This window comes from Gymnodraco acuticeps, unplaced genomic scaffold (assembly GCF_902827175.1).
Source record: "Gymnodraco acuticeps unplaced genomic scaffold, fGymAcu1.1, whole genome shotgun sequence".
Taxonomy (NCBI): domain Eukaryota; kingdom Metazoa; phylum Chordata; class Actinopteri; order Perciformes; family Bathydraconidae; genus Gymnodraco; species Gymnodraco acuticeps.
Window position 1 is genome coordinate 42513 of NW_022991571.1, and position 20920 is coordinate 63432.

General features: G+C 44.3%; 1 protein-coding gene across 19 annotated transcripts in view; it reads right to left on the reverse strand.

Annotated features, from left to right (window-relative positions):
* si:ch211-285f17.1 (sickle tail protein homolog) overlaps positions 1-20920 on the reverse strand; it is a 105216-nt gene continuing 84296 nt past the window's right edge. For 6 of the 19 annotated variants that reach the window (XM_034197420.1, XM_034197432.1, XM_034197429.1 and 3 more), the window contains 15 exons: positions 20124-20228; positions 19720-19769; positions 17888-18027; positions 16837-17012; positions 13419-13552; positions 10917-11064; positions 9279-9729; positions 8061-8259; positions 7319-7611; positions 6010-6159; positions 5649-5765; positions 4258-4338; positions 2585-4168; positions 2020-2163; positions 2-1180 (listed from right to left, as the gene is read on the reverse strand). In XM_034197420.1, coding sequence (XP_034053311.1) covers positions 668-1180; positions 2020-2163; positions 2585-4168; positions 4258-4338; positions 5649-5765; positions 6010-6159; positions 7319-7611; positions 8061-8259; positions 9279-9729; positions 10917-11064; positions 13419-13552; positions 16837-17012; positions 17888-18027; positions 19720-19769; positions 20124-20228 — 4285 coding nt within the window. In that variant the 3' untranslated portion in view covers positions 2-667. Of the gene's footprint in view, positions 1181-2019; positions 2164-2584; positions 4169-4257; positions 4339-5648; positions 5766-6009; positions 6160-7318; positions 7612-8060; positions 8260-9278; positions 9730-10916; positions 11065-13418; positions 13553-16836; positions 17013-17887; positions 18028-19719; positions 19770-20123; positions 20229-20920 lie in introns of all 19 variants that reach the window. The other 13 variants (XM_034197427.1, XM_034197434.1, XM_034197428.1 and 10 more) reach the window with 13 other exon arrangements.

Below are 20920 nucleotides of genomic sequence, written 5' to 3' on the forward strand. Positions count from 1 at the left end.
ATCAGATTATTAAATATGCCGGATTTTATCTTTGAGCTAATTTCCATTCGTAGTCCCTGACATACAACATATAGTTAGTTTACCTCGTTTTTTCTCTCCAAAAGAACCGATAAGAGTACCGTTAAAAGACCGGACCGATAAGCGGTATCGATAAAAGTAGTAGTACCGTTAAAACCTTAACGATACCCATCCCTAGTTGTGACCATTGGATTTACAGAGCACAAGATGAAAATGATTACGTCATTACTGTGGACAATTTATCATTATATATTCAAATAGATAAGCAATCTGTTCAATCCAAATGAGTCCTCTAAATCTTCAAAATTGACCCAAAATGTATAAAAGTCAGCCCACAGAGTACAAATATTGCCTCTTTCTGGTTAAAACTGGCATGTTTGATTCTGAAAAGATCAGAAATGGACTCAATTATTCCAAAAATGACTCCAAAACAGTTGGAGCCAAGCCGTTTAATTATTTAACTATTGTCAACATAAGCTGCTAATTAATGCTATTTAACGCAACGTCTGCAAGCTAGCATCTGGCAGCTTCTATGTGCTGGGGACCCGTACAATACATTTAAAGGATAAAACTTTGGAGTACTCAACATTTGGGGGTTCACATCAGGACTCTATGAGCTGCTAACAGACCACTGGGCGGTAAACGGGGCCTAGGAAGCGTCCTTAGCGGCGGTGGCTGTTGGGATGCAGGATTTGCCGTTGCTGCTGCCGTTGTGGGCCCTGTAGCTGGTGAAGCTGGGGGTGTGTATGGTGCGGATGCTCTTTCCACCCGGGCCCAAAGGTGTGGGCGACAGAGGGGAGGGGGAGGATGAGGATGATGAGAATGAAGAGGAGGAAGAGGAGGAGTGCACTCGACCATTCTGCGAGGAGAACGAAAGAGTTTTACCCGTGTGTTGTGAGGGGAGTTTGAGGGATCCGTTAGACAGGGAGGGGATGTGGGAGGAGGGTTGGGAACCGGAGCGAGGAAGAGGAGAGGACAGGATGGAGGACTTTGTCGCAGAGGAGGAAGAGGAAGGGTTAATGGGATTAGTAGCATCTGAGTTTGGTGCAGACTGGGGGCTGCCTTTAGGAGAGCTAGGATAAAAAGCAGGGATTTTAGAGGTGGGAATAGTAGGGGAAGTAGTTTTATGATCCCCTCCCACTCTTTTAGCACTTCCGTTAGCCTGCAAACAGAGATGCCAAAACAGAGACTGGTCGTCAAAAAAGGAAACCTGGGTCAAATGATACATGTCAAAGCACACTAATACTACACACACATGATATTACTGAGACTAAAAGACACCAACATGAACAGAAGGCTGTGTTTCTACGTTATTATATGAAGACACATTGAAGTTGTTACCAAAACACTGCAGGAGTTAGACCGTGCGATGGCAGATAGGAAGGGTCTTTGTTAGAGTTAGGCCTCGTAAAAATGGGCTGTGGGGTGCATAGGAAGGCTGGAGAGGGTTAGATAACAGGGTGAGGAGGGGGAGCAGACAGGGGAGACGTGGCCTCCACTGAAGGTGCAAGGTGGTGAGTTGTGGCGTGGTCTCGAGGGAGAGGAAATATATCACCGTGAGGTTATTAGGAAGCGGTGCAGTGGTGGTGGGTTTGAGCAAAAAAGGTGCATTGTGAGAAGGAGCATAGCCGAAAAGTCAGTTAGGTTTGTTTTTCAGAGCCAAAAGCATCCTGGGATATTTGGCAACACTGTTTAGGAGCTCAGCTGTGATGGGAACTGGAGGTGTGATGATGACAGCGTCCACTTTTTTTTTTTAAGTCACCAACACAGTGAAAACCATGAGCAGTGTGGACATGCAGAAGCTTACAGTACAGTGATGTTATGGGGTAACAGTCAAAAGTCAAACATGCCTTCTTGTCAGAGCGAGAGAAACATTAACAGATCCACAGTCGTCACTTTGTTCGTGACTTTATTTTTTTTTTAATCTCACAGCTTTGGTAGTCTTCCTCTAATCATACATGCCTCATGTTTGATTCCCCTAAGGCCCTACAGTAAAACTACCTGTCGGAACTGCCTCTGAGCGTCCTGCAGTTTTTGCGGTTTTCCTGCTTTGTCAGTAGTACCCGGCGACTGCCTGGACTTCGCAGACAAAGGGACGGGCATCCGACTAGTAGGGGACGCGACACTGGTGTTCTGCAAGGGGATCCAAACGAAAAACAAAAACAAGAAATAAAACAAAAGAAAGAAAAAAACACACACCATACAGGAAGTATGAAAAATCAAGGCACTGACAGGTAACACCTCAAACGATTTACACCAGTGAAAGGTCATGCACCCAGTGGGACCCTCAATACACAGAAGGACATGCAGTCAGGGAAATATCAGAGCTTAATCATCATGAGTGTTTTTGATGACGCTGAAAACCACACAGGTTCAGCAAAGGAGAAGCCAGGAAGCCAACAAAATGCCACCCCCAATCATGTCACCATGATTTCACAGAGGGGAAAAGCCACGGGGGACATTTTCCGATATTTCCTTTGGAGTGGATTAATGATTTTGTGATTTCGGGGGTTAAGTGAAGGTAAAAAAAGGACCCAAAGCCTCCCGATAAGAGCTAGAGAGAGACCTGTTGTACGGTAGTTTCACTGGGGACAGTGGTGGTGCTGGTAGTAGGGACGACAACAGGGCGAGGGAGCAGCTGGGGTTTAGTCTTCTTCACCAGAATGCTTTTGCTGGGTACCTTAGGGCCGGACCCCCTGGAGGTGGGCAGAGAGGAAGACCTCTTAAGCCCCGCTCCTTCTGAGATGTTCCCATTCCCCGTGTTAGTTTCCTCCGTGGGGGAGGCCGGCCCCATCTCGCTGATGGTGGTCTCCAGCTGCTTGATGGTCTGCTCCAGGCTGTCCATCGTCTTGTAGGCGTTCTTCCGGATCTCGTCCGTCCTGAAGAGGGACTCTGAGTTCTGCCTCTTCAGCACTGCGCCCTTGTGAGCCTCTGCTAGGGATTTAGAGCGCGTGATCTCAAATCTCTTGGCCTCCTTGTGCTGCTTGATCGTACCGTCTGATTCCTCCTCGTCTTCGTACACCACCACCTGTAAGGTCTTCTTTCCGGACTTGGTGCCGGTGCGGATGGCCTGGGTAAACGCCGCCAGCTGTTTCTTAGGGAACTTAAACTTGAACTTCTTCTTACCGTCCGTCTTGGCGTCATCGTTTGAGTTCACTCCACTGTCTGCGGGCTCAGAGATCGATGAAGATGAGGATGATAAGCTAACGTGATCAGCATTGAGCTGTGAAGCGCTAACGTCTTTGCCGTCAACCACCTTGCTCCCTCCTGCTTTAGCCTGCCGCCCGCTACCCTTCTCAGAGTCAGACTCCTCGCTCTCCTCCTCGATGCACTCGGCCGCTAACATCCTGTCCAGCTCCTCCTCACCTTCGAAGATGACAGACAGACGTTTGTACGCCGAACGGATGTCGATGGGCTCGTCAAAAATGATGATGACGGGCTTCTTGTTGTAGCGGTTGTCATGTTGGAAATTGGGATCCATTGAGGCGTTCCCTCGGTTGTGAGCGCTACCTACAGTGACCGTCTGCACGCTTCCTTTCTTGGCGTTGACCAGGTCCTGGTACTCGCCGCAGGACAGGGCCTGCACTTTGGTGTTAGTGATCATAAATGCTATGTTGTCAGGAGGGGGAGGAGCCTCTTCTCCAGGTAAGTCAGGACTAAGACTGTCCTCCTCATTAAAATCCACGTAGTTTGCTTTAGGCGGATCCTCACTGTGAGCCTTTTTTAGTGAACTTTTTGGCGCCACCTTAATGGTGTTGGTTGTTGTTGTGGCCACAGGCTCAGGTATTATATTCTTACTTGAAGAAATATGCTGCAAGATAGATTTACTTTTCTTTTCAGTGTTAATTTTGTTGAGGATTTTCCCCTTCTCCATTTCTACGCTGCTCTTCAAGGACTCGGAGCGTTTCATTTGCTTCCTTGGAAGTTTGAATCCTTTCAGTCCCACAGGTTTGGGGGATATCGGTGGAGGTGTTATAGGAGATTTTGGTGGTGAAGACGGTAGTGGCTGCTGACTTGGAGAATTGTCGTTAACATTGACATTTGACACCTGTGATGGAGGCTGTGCGGTCTCTCGGTGTTCGTGGATCTCCTCCGTTCCGGACACCGTTGGATGCTCTTTGGGAATCTGCCCGGTCACATAGTAAATGACCTGGAAAATGAATGAGTAGCTGTTTAATATCTCTTTTAATATTGCACATATACCTGAATAAAATGTTATTAAGAGAAAGTGAGTCCTACCCCTTGGCTCTGTCGGAGAGTAGTGTTCCCATTTTCATCTGTGTCGGGATCTTTATCCTCCCGTGTGGACTCTGAGCTCTGCTAGGACAGTGTGTGAGGGAATAATATTACTCTGCAACTTGTGTGTAGGGTGGCTAAGGGTTAAGTGTGAACTCATATGGAGTTTGCAGTAGAATTGGCACTGCACTGGGCTTTTACCTTGTAAAATACAGCAGAATATGTACAGTATGTAGACTGATACACCATCAGACGTCACTTTTATATGCTGTCCTGGTATTAAATGCATGTATATCAAAATGCATGCAGGAAAAATGTAAACATATTACTGTTAAGACTATAAGCCGGTTTATTTAATAACAGCCAAATAAGGTTATTTCTGAAGGCTACAGTATATCCCTACCTGTACTTTTTTGCACTTTCACGTCATCGAGAGTCTACTAATCCTTATAAACTTAGTTTCCTGTCTACATGTTTATACCACGCTGACACTTAGGTTAAATAAGCTAGGCAACATTTGTTGTTTTGTTATCTATTACTAGTAGCACTTAACTTATACTTACTTTTAGATCTCATGTTCTAACTTGGATGTGCACTTGATACATCAATTGAATAAATAAATCATTTTAAATGTGCAAAGGTTAACCCTATATGTGAAGAAATACAGGATTGTGCGACGGTGGCCGACAGGTGCAGACGCGCTATAACAGCCCAAAGAAACGTCATCAGGATAAACACACTGCAGTTTCATAAAATAACACAAATGTGCCAAAACACATGCATGTGTGTTTGCACCTGTCTGCCACCACATCGTGCTGGTTATAAACAGTAGGTGTAAAGCCGGGAGAGCAAACTGGAGTGAAGTTGTGCAAAGACAGAGAGAAACAGAAAAGTAATCCCTGGGAAAAAAGGGGGGAGAGTAGCATGCAAAGTGGCCGGACTGACCTCTAGTGAACCAAGTCTGCAAAAACAGGATGTGTCTGCAAAGTGAGCTTTAACGTTTCTCTCATTACCAATCAGTTTTTGCATGAAGGAGGTAATTAAAGAAAGACACAAGACGATTGAATTGCCTGCAGAACACAGTGCCGTGGTCTTTATTGATAATTAAATCAACACACATCATTGTCTGGTCAAGGCGCACAAAGGACACTTTTTTATGCAGACTTAATCCTGAAATATATTCAAGCGGAGATATCCAGCAGAATCAAAAGAGGGAAGGAAACTGAGGCAGCAAGGAAAGGAAGTGTTTGTTTTGGAGGAAGCTGTTACAGGATTCTCTCGAGCCAAAGCAAGGGTGCAGAAGTTTGTGGAAGTGTTAAGGCAGCCATCGAGTGTCAGACAGTGGGCAGAGGCAGGCAGTTAGGAGGGTGGCTGCACGGCGAAAAGTATTTTACCTTTTTCTCTTTGAGAGGCAATAACGGCCTCAGCTCTCTGATTTGCGGATCAATTCGAGAGGTGGGTTCTACCAAATGTTTCACCCCTACATCCTTAACTGTGCACATCTGGAACACCTGAAGAGTGGAGAAAAGTGAAGGGGAAATGGGAACTTTGAGGAGGGACGAGAAGTATCTCCCGAGAACCACCAGGGGATGAAATGACAGACCCACTCCCGCAGTGCAGAAATCAAACAGAGACCTATTGATCGGTCCTGATTGCATGTTTGAGGGACTGTGTGTGTGTGTGTGTGTGTGTGTGTGTGTGTGTGTGTGTGTGTGTGTGTGTGTGTGGATGCTTGAGTGTAAGTATGCTTTTTACCTGAAGCTCAGCCATGATTTTTTCCCCTTCGTCCTCCTCTTCTGTGGGAACAGTGACGGGGGGAGGGGTGGCCGGCTTGGGCTTCGTCTCTGGAGCAACCTTGTTGGGTCTGGGTTGGGGGCTGGGAGGTGGTGTGTCCTCTTCACCCTCCTGTTGGAAATTATGAGAAGGAAACTATTTTATGAGTACTTTTTCCAACCATGTAATGTTATACAAACACATATTGTCAAAGATCAAAAAACGATATTGCTCCGTGATTCTTTTCTTTTTCTCATTCTAATTACCAGCTGCAGTCGTATATGACGTCAATTTTTACAAAGGCTGGTTTAAATAAATGATATAATAATACTTATTGTGGGGGAAACTTCTGAAGCAATTGGAGTCAGGACTCAGAGAGACACGAGGAGAGCTGGAGCTTTGATATCAAACACTGACGGTTTATTTGGAGCTTCAGCCGGAGAATTCACGAGACATGTCCCGGGCATGATTGATGTGGCATCTCAACCGTGTGGTCAGACCGTGGTCTGACCACACGGTTGAGATGCCACATCAATTCTGAAGAGCCCTCCTGTAGCTCCAGGTTTGAACTAGTTCAGAGTGTAATAATCAACATTCTTCAATAGAGAGACTAAACAGCTGAGGACACTGAATCACAGTCGCTTACGGCTCGAGGTCATCTCCACCCTGAGAAGGATGTGTTCCAGGTGTCCCACAACAATACTATCTCTGACCGAGAGCTGCCTGCTCACAAATTGGCAACATCAACAACTTGCTAGAGCTCCTTAAGGGAGATAGCGGCTGCTCAAGGTCGGTCAGCTGCGTCAGAGGGCGAAGGAGGAGGAGGACATGCAGGGCGAATTATTCCCCAACACTTATAACAAAGAATTACAATGTTCAAGTATATATATATAACATGATATATCAAATTATACATTTTAACATATGGCTCCTAGAGTAGTTATTAATCTATATTAAGCACACAAACATGAACGTGGTATTTACTTGCTAATCCAATTAACATTATTAAATTAAACAAATCCAGCTTTTAGGAGACACAGAGATGGGCAACCTGTGTGGAAGACGCCGTAGGGACACAGGTTTTAAATGATATAACGTGCAACACAATAGAAAGAAAGACGATCTAAGTTTGTATATAATTTTATTTGCCTCTTCTGTTTTGATTTGATCGACTTTTGTAAAAGCCTTAGCTAAACCTCAGCCTTAAAACACATCACCAGAAGCCAGATGCGTTAGAAAGTCTGTTTAAAAGGCTTCTGAGTGACAGGAAACTCAGGGAAGGATTACTGACCTGTGCAGAGACGGAATCCCTCCTGCTGGTGTAGACCACCTCTCCGGAGCGAGTGGTGGTCATGCCTGAGCTGGAGCTGGGGGAGAAGGTCTTCCTGGGGGGGGGAGGTGGTGGGGGAGATTTGCTGGTCCTCTCACCCCCCTGCTTTGTTGTAAAACTGTCCGGGGACGCCGGCTTGGCGGCGGTCTTCGGGGGTGTCTCCAGAGCAGGTTTGCCTGGTTTCTCCATCACAGGCTTCGGGAGTTTCTCAGGAGCCTTCTTCTCCAGTTTGTCAGGCTGAGACTGGAGCTCTTCTGCATTACAAAACAAGTCATTATATAAGAGGAGACACTTTAAAATGTGTTCATACAGCAATACATTCAGGCAATGCCTATTTCTGTCAGAGGAGTATCTTGAATAACCTTTAATGAATCCTGGAAAAAGGTTGCCGAGTTGTTTTAATAGATCTAGTTCCTTTATATTCGGGACAAATCCATAGCTTCATATGTCCAGCACTTGAGCGAGTCACACATAAATGGATTGTTTAAAAGCATGATAGGTAAGAGGAATAAAATGTATTTTGGGGGTAAACTGTGCCTTTAAAGGGGCCATATTATGTTGCACATGGGAGACAACCCCATCTGGAAAGAAGGATGTTTGCCTTTGCAGACCATTTACATGCACAAAACCCCACAATATAACACAATACAGGAAAGCGACACCCCCCAAAAAGCAGAATAGGGCCTCTGTGTTAGATATGTACCTGTTGGGGACTCCACAGGGTTGGGGGTGTCTGCTGGTTCTGCGGCGGCAGTGGGGGGCAGAGCCTGGTTCTCCTCCACCTCCAGACTGGGGATGCCCTTCATCATGTTGGCCTGCGCCTCCAGGAGGATCTTCTCAAACTCTTTCCCATCGTAGTGACCCATGTTCTGCCTCCGCTCCTCCCACTCCTTCTCTGCTGCCTGTAGAGTGGAAATGAAAAGGAGAGAAAGTTAGGGAAAGACAAATGGTTAACCTTTGCCTTCTACAAGCCAGGCGCTCAATTGCTTTGTGTTGGGAACATGTTGGTTAAACAATTTAACTTTGAGTCTGGCTCTTGAGAAACTCACATATATAGTAGGGAAGAAAGATTCTGGATTTTACACCATTTGGGAATTGTTTTTGGAATGTATATAAAACGGGGACATTGCAGAAGCGATGGAAGTATGGTTAATCTATTTGGAGAATTGTAACTCTGCTCCGTTCGTGGATGTGCTTTTATTGTATTTGTGTTGAATTTGTTCATTTGCAAATGTAATTATATTCTTGGTCTGTACTTTAAACTGATGTCTAATAACTGCACACTTTTTATTTGTAGCATTATTTTGTAATCTGCCATATGTCTAATGTTGGGTAATGTTCAATTGTGTTTGTGTAATGTGATAAATGTAAAAAATCAATAAATACATGTGAGGAGAGAAAGTTCCTTAAAGGTGGGGTAAGTTTGAGAAACCGGCTCGAGATACACTTGTTGTTATATTCCATGGAATGCTCTTAACATCCCGATAGCAATGAATATTTGAAGTGCTTTGACAAAAAATACATAAATAAATATCACCTGTTGAAGCCGTGGTACTGTAAAAAGCACGACCAATCATCTGAGCCGGCTAAAATAACTAGATGGCCTACCTGCCTGTCAGCCTTCCATCGGGGGAAACAAACTTATCTCGTGCCCTCATTGGTCATGTGTGTGTTGGAGGAGGTGCTCTGTGAGGAAGTCTGAAGGAAGAGGCAGATTTTTTCCGGTTGTGTATTTTCAAATTCTAGCGCACTCGAGCTGGTTTCTCCAAAATGACCTACCCCACCTTTAAACGTTCTCTAAATCTGATCAAGCGGAGAAATAAGGAACTGTAGGGTTTGAGAGTCTTTACAAATGACAGCTTTACAATGTTGGAAGTAAATAAATAAAGACCCAATGACAACAATAAGGTGATTAAAGTACCTCTATGGAAACGGCTCTGCTCTTGTTCTTGCCCTGGCTGTTCTGCAGCTCCTCAATGACGAATCCCGGGCTGGTAGGGCCGTTTCCGTTATTCACCGGGTTCCCTCGAGTCTTCTTAAGACGGGCGGGACTCGGTGGATCCGAGGCGGCCCCTTTGGGAGACTCCCTGCCCTGGCTCTTGCCCGGGATGGGACTGGGGGTGTGAGAGGGGCTGGGGGTGAGAGGAGGACTGGGCTGAGCTGTCAGGGCTGCAGACTGCTGGGACTGCTGGATCAGAACCGGGGAGCTCTGCACGTGATGGATGATCACCGGGGAGGAAGGCATCACCTCAGATTTGATGGTGGAGCTCTGGGGCTCCAGAGGCTCTGCAGGGGCCGCTGCTGAAGGGCTGGCCTCCACGGGGACGCTAGGAGAGGGACTGGGTCCTTTCTGAGAGCCCTCAGAAGCACATCTGGAGAGGAGGGGAAACAGAATGTGATGCAAAACATTACAGAGGACATTGTGCAGATTTTCAGGTTCATATTTGTACGTTATGCCTCTACTGACGTTTCCCATGCTTTAATGTTCAAAAAGCTCTTTATTTTTCTCATACTGCCTGTGCTGCAGCACCTCTTTTCACCCTCTGTCTGAAACCACAGCCCAGTCTACCTTGTATGGGGTTTACAGACCATACACATGCACAAAAACCTTTATAGCACACTACAGGAAAGGGAAACCCCCAAAAAGCACGATAGGGTATATTCTTCCACTCGGTCATTTACTAATAAATGAATGCACTACAATGATAGAAATATTTTTGTCCACCTACGTTTGTATTCATGGTCTTTTCTCCAGTGTTTCCCACAGAATTTGATTCTATTTGTGGGCAAGAAAAGTCAAAGGTCCCTTAACCTATTCGGGTGGTCCACGCATCCACCCCGCCCTCAAATAAGATAATACATGCGAGTTCATGGCTACTGTAGACAACGTTCTTGTTGCTCTGTGTTGCGTTGTTAATGAGTGAGACACACCGGAGTTGAGGATCTGTGGGGTTTATTCTCCCAGAAATATAATTTACAATTTAGGCATTTAGCAGACTTACAAAGCGACTTACAATGACCGATTACAGGGACATTCTCCCTGGAGTAACTAAGGGCTAAGTGCCTTACTCAAGGGCACACAAGTGGTGGTGTTACAGGCGTGATTTGAACTCGCAACCTTCCGATCATCAGCCCTCCTCACTATCCATTAGACCACCATAAATTATTTTGAGATCCATTTGTGGCGGACGATATTTAATTGTGGCGGCCACAAATAAATCAATGTATGGGAAACACTGAACACCATGGGGTAAAAAAACTCCAAAAGATAAAACTAGGTCAAAGACTTGGAGGGAGAGTGGGAGAAAAGTCAAGAGTGAACTAGTTTCTGTGTCGTATTAAAATGGAAATGAAGCGCTGCAGTGTCCCCAAATGTAATTCTCTTATCGGTTCAGTGAAGCTCCTCCGTCCACGTGGAGTGACCCTTTGATGGGATGAAGGCGGTACAATCAAATAGAACAATCTGGATATCATAGAAACCCGTGAGCAGCAGATTCTCTTCAATCCCCTCTGACTCTTTTTCTGATCCCTACTTCGTCTCCACTGATATGTGTCTCACCTCCTCAGACCGCTGAGTGTGTCGGTCAGGCTCTTGACTCTCTTCAGCATGCTGTCCAGTTTGTGAGGCTCCTCCTTCAGAAACTTCACCGCATCCACCTCCACCCTGAGCACCGAGCGCATCCTGGTCTGCAGGGATGGAAACTCTCCTGAGGACACACACGGGAAAACATCGTCTATATGGGTATATTACACGACTAACTTTAAAGAAAATACACTTTTATGGTAGGTTTTACACATGAATACATATTTATTTTTGTTTGTAAATCCATGCATTCTCTTACTATGTCTCTGTCTCAACAATTTAGAGGTATCTTTAATTAAAAGCTACTAAAATGTGTTAATTAAAGTCTTTGTTATCATCAAGGCAGTTGTTAAAAACAGCTTCTTCCACCTCAGGCAGCTAGCCAAAATAAAGCCTTTTTTAAATAGTGACCTCTTTGAAACGGTAATCCATGCCTTCGTCACCTCCCGCTTGGATTATTGTAATGCCCTATATATGGGGATAAGTGCATCCTCCCTTACTCGCCTGCAGATGGTGCAAAACGCAGCAGCACGGCTACTAACTGGCACACGCAAACACGAGCACATTTCCCCATTTTATCTTCGCTCCACCGGCTGCCCGTTCATTCGAGGATTCATTTTAAAACTCTTTTATTTACTTTTAAAGCCCTCAATGGCCCCGCCCTACCTCTCTGAGCTGTTACACAGCTACACGCCAACTCGCACCCTCAGGTCAGCTGATCAGCTGCTCCTGAGGGTGCCAAAAACAAAGTCTAAGCGCAGAGGGGACCGTGCTTTCTCTGCTGCCGCCCCTAACCTGTGGAACGACCTGCCCTTGCTCATCAGACAGGCTCCCACACCGTCTGCTTTTAAATCCCGTCTTAAAACCCACCTCTTCTCCTTAGCATTCAGAAACAAGTAGATTGTTGCTTTTATTTGCTTTCAGTGGGCTATTGTTTTTATTATATGGCTGTTTTTAATTATTTAATTATTACGTTTATTCTGGTTTGTTTTGTGTTTGTATCTTGTATTTTAAATGTATTTATTTTATGTTTTGTGAGCTTATCTCTCTGTACAGCACTTTGGTCTGAAGGTTTTAAAGTGCTATATAAATAAAGTTGGATTGGATTGGATCATACATGCATATTAAAATGTGGTCGTATGTTTGTTATAAAAGTGGAAAATACTTTAATGGGTTAACTATTCGGTGTCTTTGCATACATTTAACATCTGATGATATACTGTTTTTAGGGGTAATTCAGCCCGAACATTATTTCATTATTCCCCAGTCCTATTGGCTTGTATATTATACATTATACAAGCTTATCGCTTTGGATAAAAGCGTCAGCTAAATGCAATGTAATGTATATAATATTGTACCGAGTCTTATTAATATTAGTTGTTGCCTTACCTGTCTCGACAATTTAGAGGTATCTTTAATTAACAGCTACTAAAATGTGTTAATTAAAGTCTTTGTTATCATACAGGCATGTGAACATGTGGTCGTATGTTAACCATAAAAGTGGAAAATACTTTCATGCTTTCACTATTCGACTGTGTCTTTGCATACATTTAACATCTGATGATATACTGTATTTTAATGTTAATATATAGCAGGAAAACTATTTGGATATACCCCAGCCCGATTGGCAAAATATTGTACTCACTCACTTACTTTAATAATATAACATTACATTGCATTTAGCTGACGCCTTTATCCAAAGCGACTTACAGTAAGTGCGTTCGACCAACAAGATACAAACTTGAGGAAAACAGAATCATAAAGTACATCAGGTTTCATAGAGCTAAACATCTCAAGTGCTACTCAACTGGCTTTAGATAAGCCAGTCCTTTATTAGTATATAAGTGCTTTGTTAATAGTTCTATCGCTCGAAGTGGAGTCGAAAGAGATGAGTTTTCAGTCTGCCCCGGAAGGTGTGTAAGCTATCTGCTGTCCTGATGTCAATGGGGAGCTCATTCCACCATCTTGGAGCCAGGATAGCAAACCCACGTGTTTTTGCTGATGGGAACTTGGGTCCCCTTCGCAGCGAGGGCGCAACGAGTCGTTTGGTTGATGCAGAGCGGAGTGCACGACGTGCTGGGGTGTACAGTTTATATAATTGTGTGATTCGTATTTGCTAATGTTTATCTATATTTACTACTTCTCACACTTCTTAGCTAAGCTTGGGAACATTCCTTATTAAGAAGATTTGTTGCAGTGTTGTTAGTTACACTCTATGTGCACCAACCGTATGACCTTCAATATAGATACGGCCTCCCTAACTCCCTAAACTTCCAGAATGCCCCTTCATTATCACCAAGCTGTACCCCTCCCTTTCTCCTCTCTCTGTGTTTAAATATCCTACTCTTGGTCCTTCACTCTGCAGACTGTACGCTCTCTGTGTGACTGACTGAACTTTCTTGCAAGACATAAAATACGACAGTTTGATTCTCTATCCACATTTGATACATACATCCTTCATATTAGTTGTTGTCTTACCTTTGAGCCCAGCCAGAGACTCTCCCACCTTCCTCAGAGTCACGGCTCCCTCCTCCACGTCCTTCATGGTCACGACTCTCTGTGCCGCCGCCGCCGAGTCGTTCTGCAGAGAGCCCACGTACTGCTCCAGATCTCTGCAGGACAACACACAATGAATAAGGACAACAACTGTTAGATTTGAGAGCATGAAGCACACGACAAGTTGTCAGTAAATAGCAAAAAAGGGTCTCTTGAAAGCAGAAACAGTAACTGCAGAAAACAATAGGAAAGGAAAACCATGATTAAATGTTTTAATATATATATGTTCCTGTTATTCTGACATTTTCACACTACTTCTAAGTGTATTTACATTTACAAACACCAGGGGGCAGGACACCATCATGTATCTATTCTAAAAGGCCATGTGGTGAAACTGATGGGACAAAGGTGAAAGCAAAGGTCTGCCTTCACTAGGAGGCTCAGTCATTGGTACGTGTTCATTTACAAAGCCATGCTGGGTAAACTACCTTTTTATATCTGCTCTCTGATCTCTCGACGAATTGAAAGTACATATTGCCTGAGATCTCATGATGTTGTTTTATTAAATGTGCCAAGTGCTAGGACTGTCTTAGGGAAGAAAGCTTTTAGTTGAAACATGTTTCAAACTGAGCCCTTTGGTTCCCCTGCATCATTTTAAAACTCGGCTGCGTGACATGCTTTTTGATACTCATGGTACCTGTCTCTGTAAATAGAGTTTGTAAACTGTACCCTGTACATTATGTTGTATGTCATCCTTATTGTTGTTCTGTTGTTTCTATGTTACATGTGTAACTAATGTCCTGCAGGTCACCCTTGAAAAAGAGATGTTTTGATCTCAAGGGGCTTCACCTGGTTAAATAAAGGCTACAAAGCAGACCTCGGGACAAGATCCATTCAAAACTAAGAAAGTAAATCATATTTTAAATAGTTCAAGGATCACCACAGACAATACGCATTCCCACTGAACCCTTTCCTGTGTATGTACTGTGGATTGCTTAGTCTAGATTGGATGTAATCCCACAACCGTGACTGTTTACACACTGAATATGAGTTTATTTCCTCACAGAGGAAGATGGCGACTCCACATGCTGAATGATAACATTGTGTGCAGGGTTGGATGGTGTTTCATTGTGGCCGTGTAACCCTTGAGAAACACTCTTTTATACAACTCCTCCTAACGGGAATGGGAAAAGTAATAAGAGTGTGAAATGCCCTGCTATGCCAAGGCTTGTTGGTGATAAAAAGGATGATGGGAAATTCCAGATGAGAACAAAAGGAAAACAGTTTTTTAACAAACCTCTCTCAGACAAAAACAGATACAGTACGTCTGTCTTTGTGAGTCAGCATTTCCAGAAACCCTCATGAAATACTTAAGATTACACGGCTTAGTTGAATACTCAACTCTGATTGGACAATTACGACATTCCAGAGGTTGATAATTTTCCTCTAACAGACCGTTGCTAAGGAGAAAAAAAGTCTGGATGATTTAACGTCCGCTGTGGACAACAACGTCCGTTTTCAGGAAGTCAACACTAAAGGGAACGGCAGAAGAAGACATGTATTTTGGCTCTCGTCTATCACCCACAAAATGATTATCCATCCTACTACCCCCTCACTTTTTAAAGTATGTTCTGTCCTTGGATTATACGGAAACTGCAGTTTCATTATTTAAAGGTCCCATGTCATGCTTACCCGAAGGTTTTTCTGCATGTGAACGGTCTGCAGAGTCACAAACCCTCAAAGTGCACCCTGTAGCGAGTAAAACTCTAACACAGAAAGACCTGTCTGTGCTGCCCCAGAACGCCTCGTTGGACATTTCTCTTTTTCCATTTGTTTCTTCCGGGAACCAAGTGACGTCATGCGGTTCCCGGAAGAAACAAATGGACCAATCCGCGGAGCTCCTCACACACCAGGACCCTTGGCTAACTAACAGGGAGTCCCATTGACTTGCATAGAGCTCCCTGGTTGGTAATAGACGAGTTGGGGTCGTGGAGAAATGCTCTCCGCAGACCCATTCTCACAGCGTTAGAAACCTTTTTCTTTCTCAATATCAAGCCACACTTATTGTTTTTACTTCGGCTGTGAGTGTGTGTGTGTGTGTGTGTGTGTGTGTGTGTGTGTGTGTGTGTGTGTGTGTGTGTGTGTGTGTGTGTGTGTGTGAGAGTGTGTGTGAACAGGATGAGTTTCGCGCCGTCTCGTTGTGTCGCCGACCCGGAAACCACACCAGTAAGCCAGCTCACTGAGCAGCGAGCCTCGCAACGTCCCGACCAATCAGAGCACACTCACGGGAAGGGGGAGGGGCTCCAACAAGCCGTGTAGGACAGAGAAGGAATACACAGACTTTACAGAGATGCTGTGAGAAACCAATGTGAGTTTGGAACATTGAACAATGTAAATCTATTCTAGTCGACCTCAACAATGGAATTATGATCAGTAGAAATGGCCGTGACATGGGACCTTTAAACTACTAATCCTTTTTGTTGTTACGACAGAAATGTGCCGCTACAGGTCATGATTGATATACTGCGCAGTGGTTTTTCACAACACCTCCTCCCACTGGTGTTAAAGCCAAGCCGTACACGGCTCCCCGGGCGCCGTTCAAGGCAGCACACTGCTCCTAACACTAGGATGGGTCAAATGCAAAGAAACAATTTCCCCACGAGGGATTAATAAAAGTCCATCTTATTCTGCTGACTCACAGCTGGCTGAATACCAAGATTAATCGAGAATTGAATCCACGACTTCCGCCTGTTCATTCCTCAGAATCCACGAGCACACAGTGTTTATTGGAGCATATGTTCACCACTGTCTAGCAACACAACACTGTTTGACCTAGCATGTAAATAAAAATAAGCTCCCTGCTGGCAACGTGACGCGAGAGAATGAAAGTAAGAGCAGGGTAGAGACTGTGCTCTCCTGTATGAACCTGTCGTTCGCAGGGCGTTGGCTTCTCAGACAGAGACACAGGTAAACTGCTGAAATTAAGCCTTTTGGGGATTTCCTATAAAACGAAACACCTTGACGTGGGTTTACTAAATCATCTCTAATAATTACAACAATAAGCATTCGGTAATGGACGCAAACTACACTTTTCACGCTGCTATGGACAGTCTTGAACTAATGTACATTTATTGAAGTGACTGTTATTTTGTATATATTGATTGTTGTGCTTTTATTTATGTCTCAATGTATATGTATGTATATATAGGATAGCCTATACCTATTTGTATACATGTTTTTATATATATATATTCGTAGTTTTTTATTCTGGATTGTGGGAAACAGTATTTCGATCTCTCTGTCTGTACACACAAACTGACAGATTGACAATTAAGTTGACTTTGAAACAGCTGTGTTTATTTATATAAAACACGGCTAAGGGGGATTTGAGCAAACGTACCCGAGTTGTGAGAGCACTCGCTCCTCCAGGCCCAGGTACTTGTGCCGGTCTTCTTCTACCAGCGCTCTCTGCCTCTGCACCGGATCCTCCAGACCCCGCATGGCCTCGGCAAGTTTCACACTGATTTCCTGCTCGGCGCGCCTCAGCTGGACCCGTAGTGCCTCCTGGTTCTGGAGCTGAGGGGGTGAAGACAGTGGGAAAGAGATATTAGAAAGACATGATCTACCACTCAACATATAGAGCCTGGGGGGGAAGTAACCTGATTACTTTCCGTTACTTATGGACCTTAATATCAAATGCAATGCAAATAAATCCAAGAGTAAAGAAGGGAGTACTGTAACGGCCCGTCCACACAGCGGCGTGCGTTGAAAGCTTCACCATTCACTTTGAATGGGGTCACTTTTCGCCAAACTGCATTGTGGGAAGCAGAGCGGAGCTTTCCTGGCGTTTCAGGCTGCAAAAGTTGAGCAATGTTCAACTTTTGAAACTTCTGAAGCTTTCGGTGGAAGCGTCAGCCAATCAAATCATATGCCAGTACAAGCTCTAGCCAATCAAACCGCTGCTTGTGTGTCAGGGGCGGGAGATTCATGTGATTGGTTGTTGGTCGAACTTCAGACACGCCCGCCGGCAAGCTTTTTCCAAAGCCGCTGTGTGGACGGGCCGATAAAGCTTCACCATTCACTTTGAATTGGGTGACGTCACTTTTCGCCAAACTGCATTGTGGGAAGCGACGCGGAGCTTTGCTGGCGTGGCTCGCTGCAAAAGTTGAGCAATGTTCAACTTTTGACGCCTCGGCAGAAGCGTCAGCCAATCGAATCATATGCCAGTACAAGCTCTAGCCAATCAAACCGCTGCTTGTGTGTCGGGGGCGGGAGATTCATGTGAGTGGTTGTTGGTCGAGTTGCAGACACGCCCGCCGGCAAGCGACAACGCACGCCGCTGTGTGGACGGGCCGGAAGGGTTTGCTTTTTCCGTAATCCTGTCGTCCTTTACTCCATAAACCTGCAACTGACACACTTGGAAATGTATTAAAAGCAGAAAGAGGTCTTGCCTGTTGCTGTCTCATCTGATGGAGTTGCATCCTGAGGTCAGAAACATTCTTCCTGAACTGCAGGAGGTTGACTTTGATGGGAACCGGGCTCCTGTTAGATGGAGAAGCGCCGCTCTTTGGAGCCAAGACAGGGGAACCGCCTGCATGGGGGACAAACAAAGCTTTTTACTTAAGAAAACTGAAACGATAAAAGAAGAAAGATGTCCTCCCTGAGGGGGGAGGGGAGTTTCCAAACCCTCACTCTGTCTGACTTCACTTGACAAATGACTGGTTAGATCCCGCATGTCTGCAAACACATTCTCCCTGGCAACACTCGGCTCGGAGTAATCCTAATGTTCGGTAATGATTGCCTGAACTCTCTGAGGCTGTGTTTTTCCTCCTGCTCAATAAGCGCACGTATATATTGGCTGCACCTCTGAGATGCCGTCGTCCGATTCTTCGCTAGAGATGGAGGAGAAGTTGAAACCATGGAAACCTAGCGAGCGATATTTGTGCTTTTGGGTGAGCATCCCTAAACGGACAAATTTAATTTAGAGAGAACATATTATGTGTGTTTTCAGGTTCGTTAGTGCTTCTACTGTGACATGTTTCCAAGCTTTAATGTTCAAAAAGCATGAAGGGAACAAGGGACAGCATCCGGACAAAAACAACCAGATTCAGAGACAGCTTCATCCCGCAGGCAATAAGACTGTTCATAACATTCATCTGCTACTTAGTAATTATTTATCTATTATCTAATATATCATTCCAATAACTTGTATATAGACTCGTATGTCACTATTCCACTATTTTTCTTTTTGGATTACTTTTAATATAGTATATTTTAATTTTGTTTTAATATTGTCTGCTTATCTGTATTATTGTGTTGGAGAAGCCTGTGACCTAAGATTTTCAACGACATAATTACTCGGTAGCTATGTTAGTTTGACAATAAAGAACCTTGGGGATTGTAGCCATTGCACACCATTTACATGCACACAAACCTACTGTATACAACACACTATAGCTTTCAATGCTGTGAGAACCACAAATGAAAAGTCATTCAGCGTGCAACCAATACTACGTGCTTGGCTTATAGTGGCGTCAAAATATTTGTTTTGTAATTTGAGAGAACCAATCCGTTGACTTTAGAAACATGTGGTCCATTAAAGTAAGTAAAGTGAGTTACAGAAAAGGTCAGGGCATGTTCAGAAAGCACTCTAAGCTCCCCTGACTCTCCCTCTGTTGGTGTAGTAAAAGAACAATCTTTTGTCTTCGTAATCCCAAAACTCTTTTCACAACATATTCCTTACAAAGTCCCTGACAGCTGCCTAGACCTGAAGGACAGGTTACAGTGAACACTGCTGCGAGTGTGCAGGGACACAGTGTCCATCATGTTTGATGTCAGGAGGAATCAAAGCCCTCACTGTAACTGTTATGATATTTTGGAGATTGCTCCAAGCACATGACAAGAAGTAAATCTCTGTGAAAGCTACACATTAAGCGTGTCACGAGAAGAGAGATTAGCTCCGTGAATAATGTTGTGTGTTCGTTCTGCTCGTGGGGAGGTTGCAGGTCTTTTTTTAAATCAAGCGTTGATCTGGCCACAGACCCCTAGAGAGCAGAGATCTTGGCAGGATAAGGAGTAATAGCGTCTTGTTTTAAGTAGCGCTTTAAGGAGCTTGTGTTAGCTCTGCTCTATTAAACTGGGTGTACAGGGGAAGAAGCCCTACTTTCATGTTCATTGCAGACTGTTGGTGGACTCCGGTGTGTGGGCGTGTCTTCAGGACACAGAGGCGCTTAGGAGGAACAACAGTAATGAAATAGAGGAGAATAATGATCGAGATGCTAACCTGAGCTGTGTGCGCTGTGAGCTGGAGACGAAGTCTTCGAGGGTCGCTCGCTGCAGCCGAGAGAAACATTTATAAGAGCAGGAATTTGGTGGCAAAAAAAAAAAATCAGCATTTATAGGTTTGTATTAGTAAGAACAAACACAACAAAGAATGATGGGAAAGACAAACAAGAGAGGTTAAAATGATGTTAACAAGCTTCATCAAAAACAGACTGTCAGGCAAACATTAGCACATCTCTACAGAGAAGATGCAAGAGTTGAAATGCAGCCAGATAAACCAAACAGTTATCCTATTAAGACCTAGTTCCTCTTGACCTATCTAACCTCCTATGGCCGTTATAGAGGCAATACTTTCTCGCTGTTTTCTCCTGAAGCTTCACTCGTTCCTATGCTGTTGATGCTTACCTTAGTAGCTCCTTGCTGCCACTAGTGTTTGGCTCCTTTAAAAGTGCATGCTGAACAAGACCAGTCAAGCTGGCAATCTGTTGCTCCATAGCCTTCATTCGCACTCTGCAGAAACATCAGAAAATTCTACTTTTATCACTGAGGACCTATTGGATATCACAGCTGCCACCAGAGCAAATATCAGCTCAGAATGGAAATGGAGGCACAGCTAAATCAATTAAATGTGATGTTTTTTGTAATTTTAAAAGGATAACAAAGTGGAATTGATTTGCAATTATGCCCCGAGTAAATATTGAAGTAAATAGTGTCTGAATCACAACAATGCAGCACCCCTTGACTTGAGTCTTTCCACAATCAGAAAGTCGCTTGAGTCCAAATGGAATAAAAACAAGACGGACGACTTAAGATGAGAGAAAAGCCCTGAGGTCGAGACGGTCTGATTTTGTTTTTTAAATAAAACGAGTGTTTGTCACAAGTGGTGGTCTCCCTGAAGACCATGAGAGGACAATTGGATAAATACACTGCCTAAAGAAAGCCAGAGGGATGAAGAGTAGAACTAACACCCAGATTGCTTGGTGAGCCGTTGGAAAGCTTTTGTTTTTTAGATGGTTTATCTTGAGGAAGGACAGGCGGTCAGCTGAGGACTCGGTGTGGTTTTAGCTGGAGACAATAGACCTCAATAAACCTCAGCATATTTCACATGTTGGGTCTATGTTTATTTAGAACGGTAAGTACAGTACTTTCCCACTCAAACTCCAACACTTTCTTCTCCCAGGGCATCGGCTACCCAGGTGGTC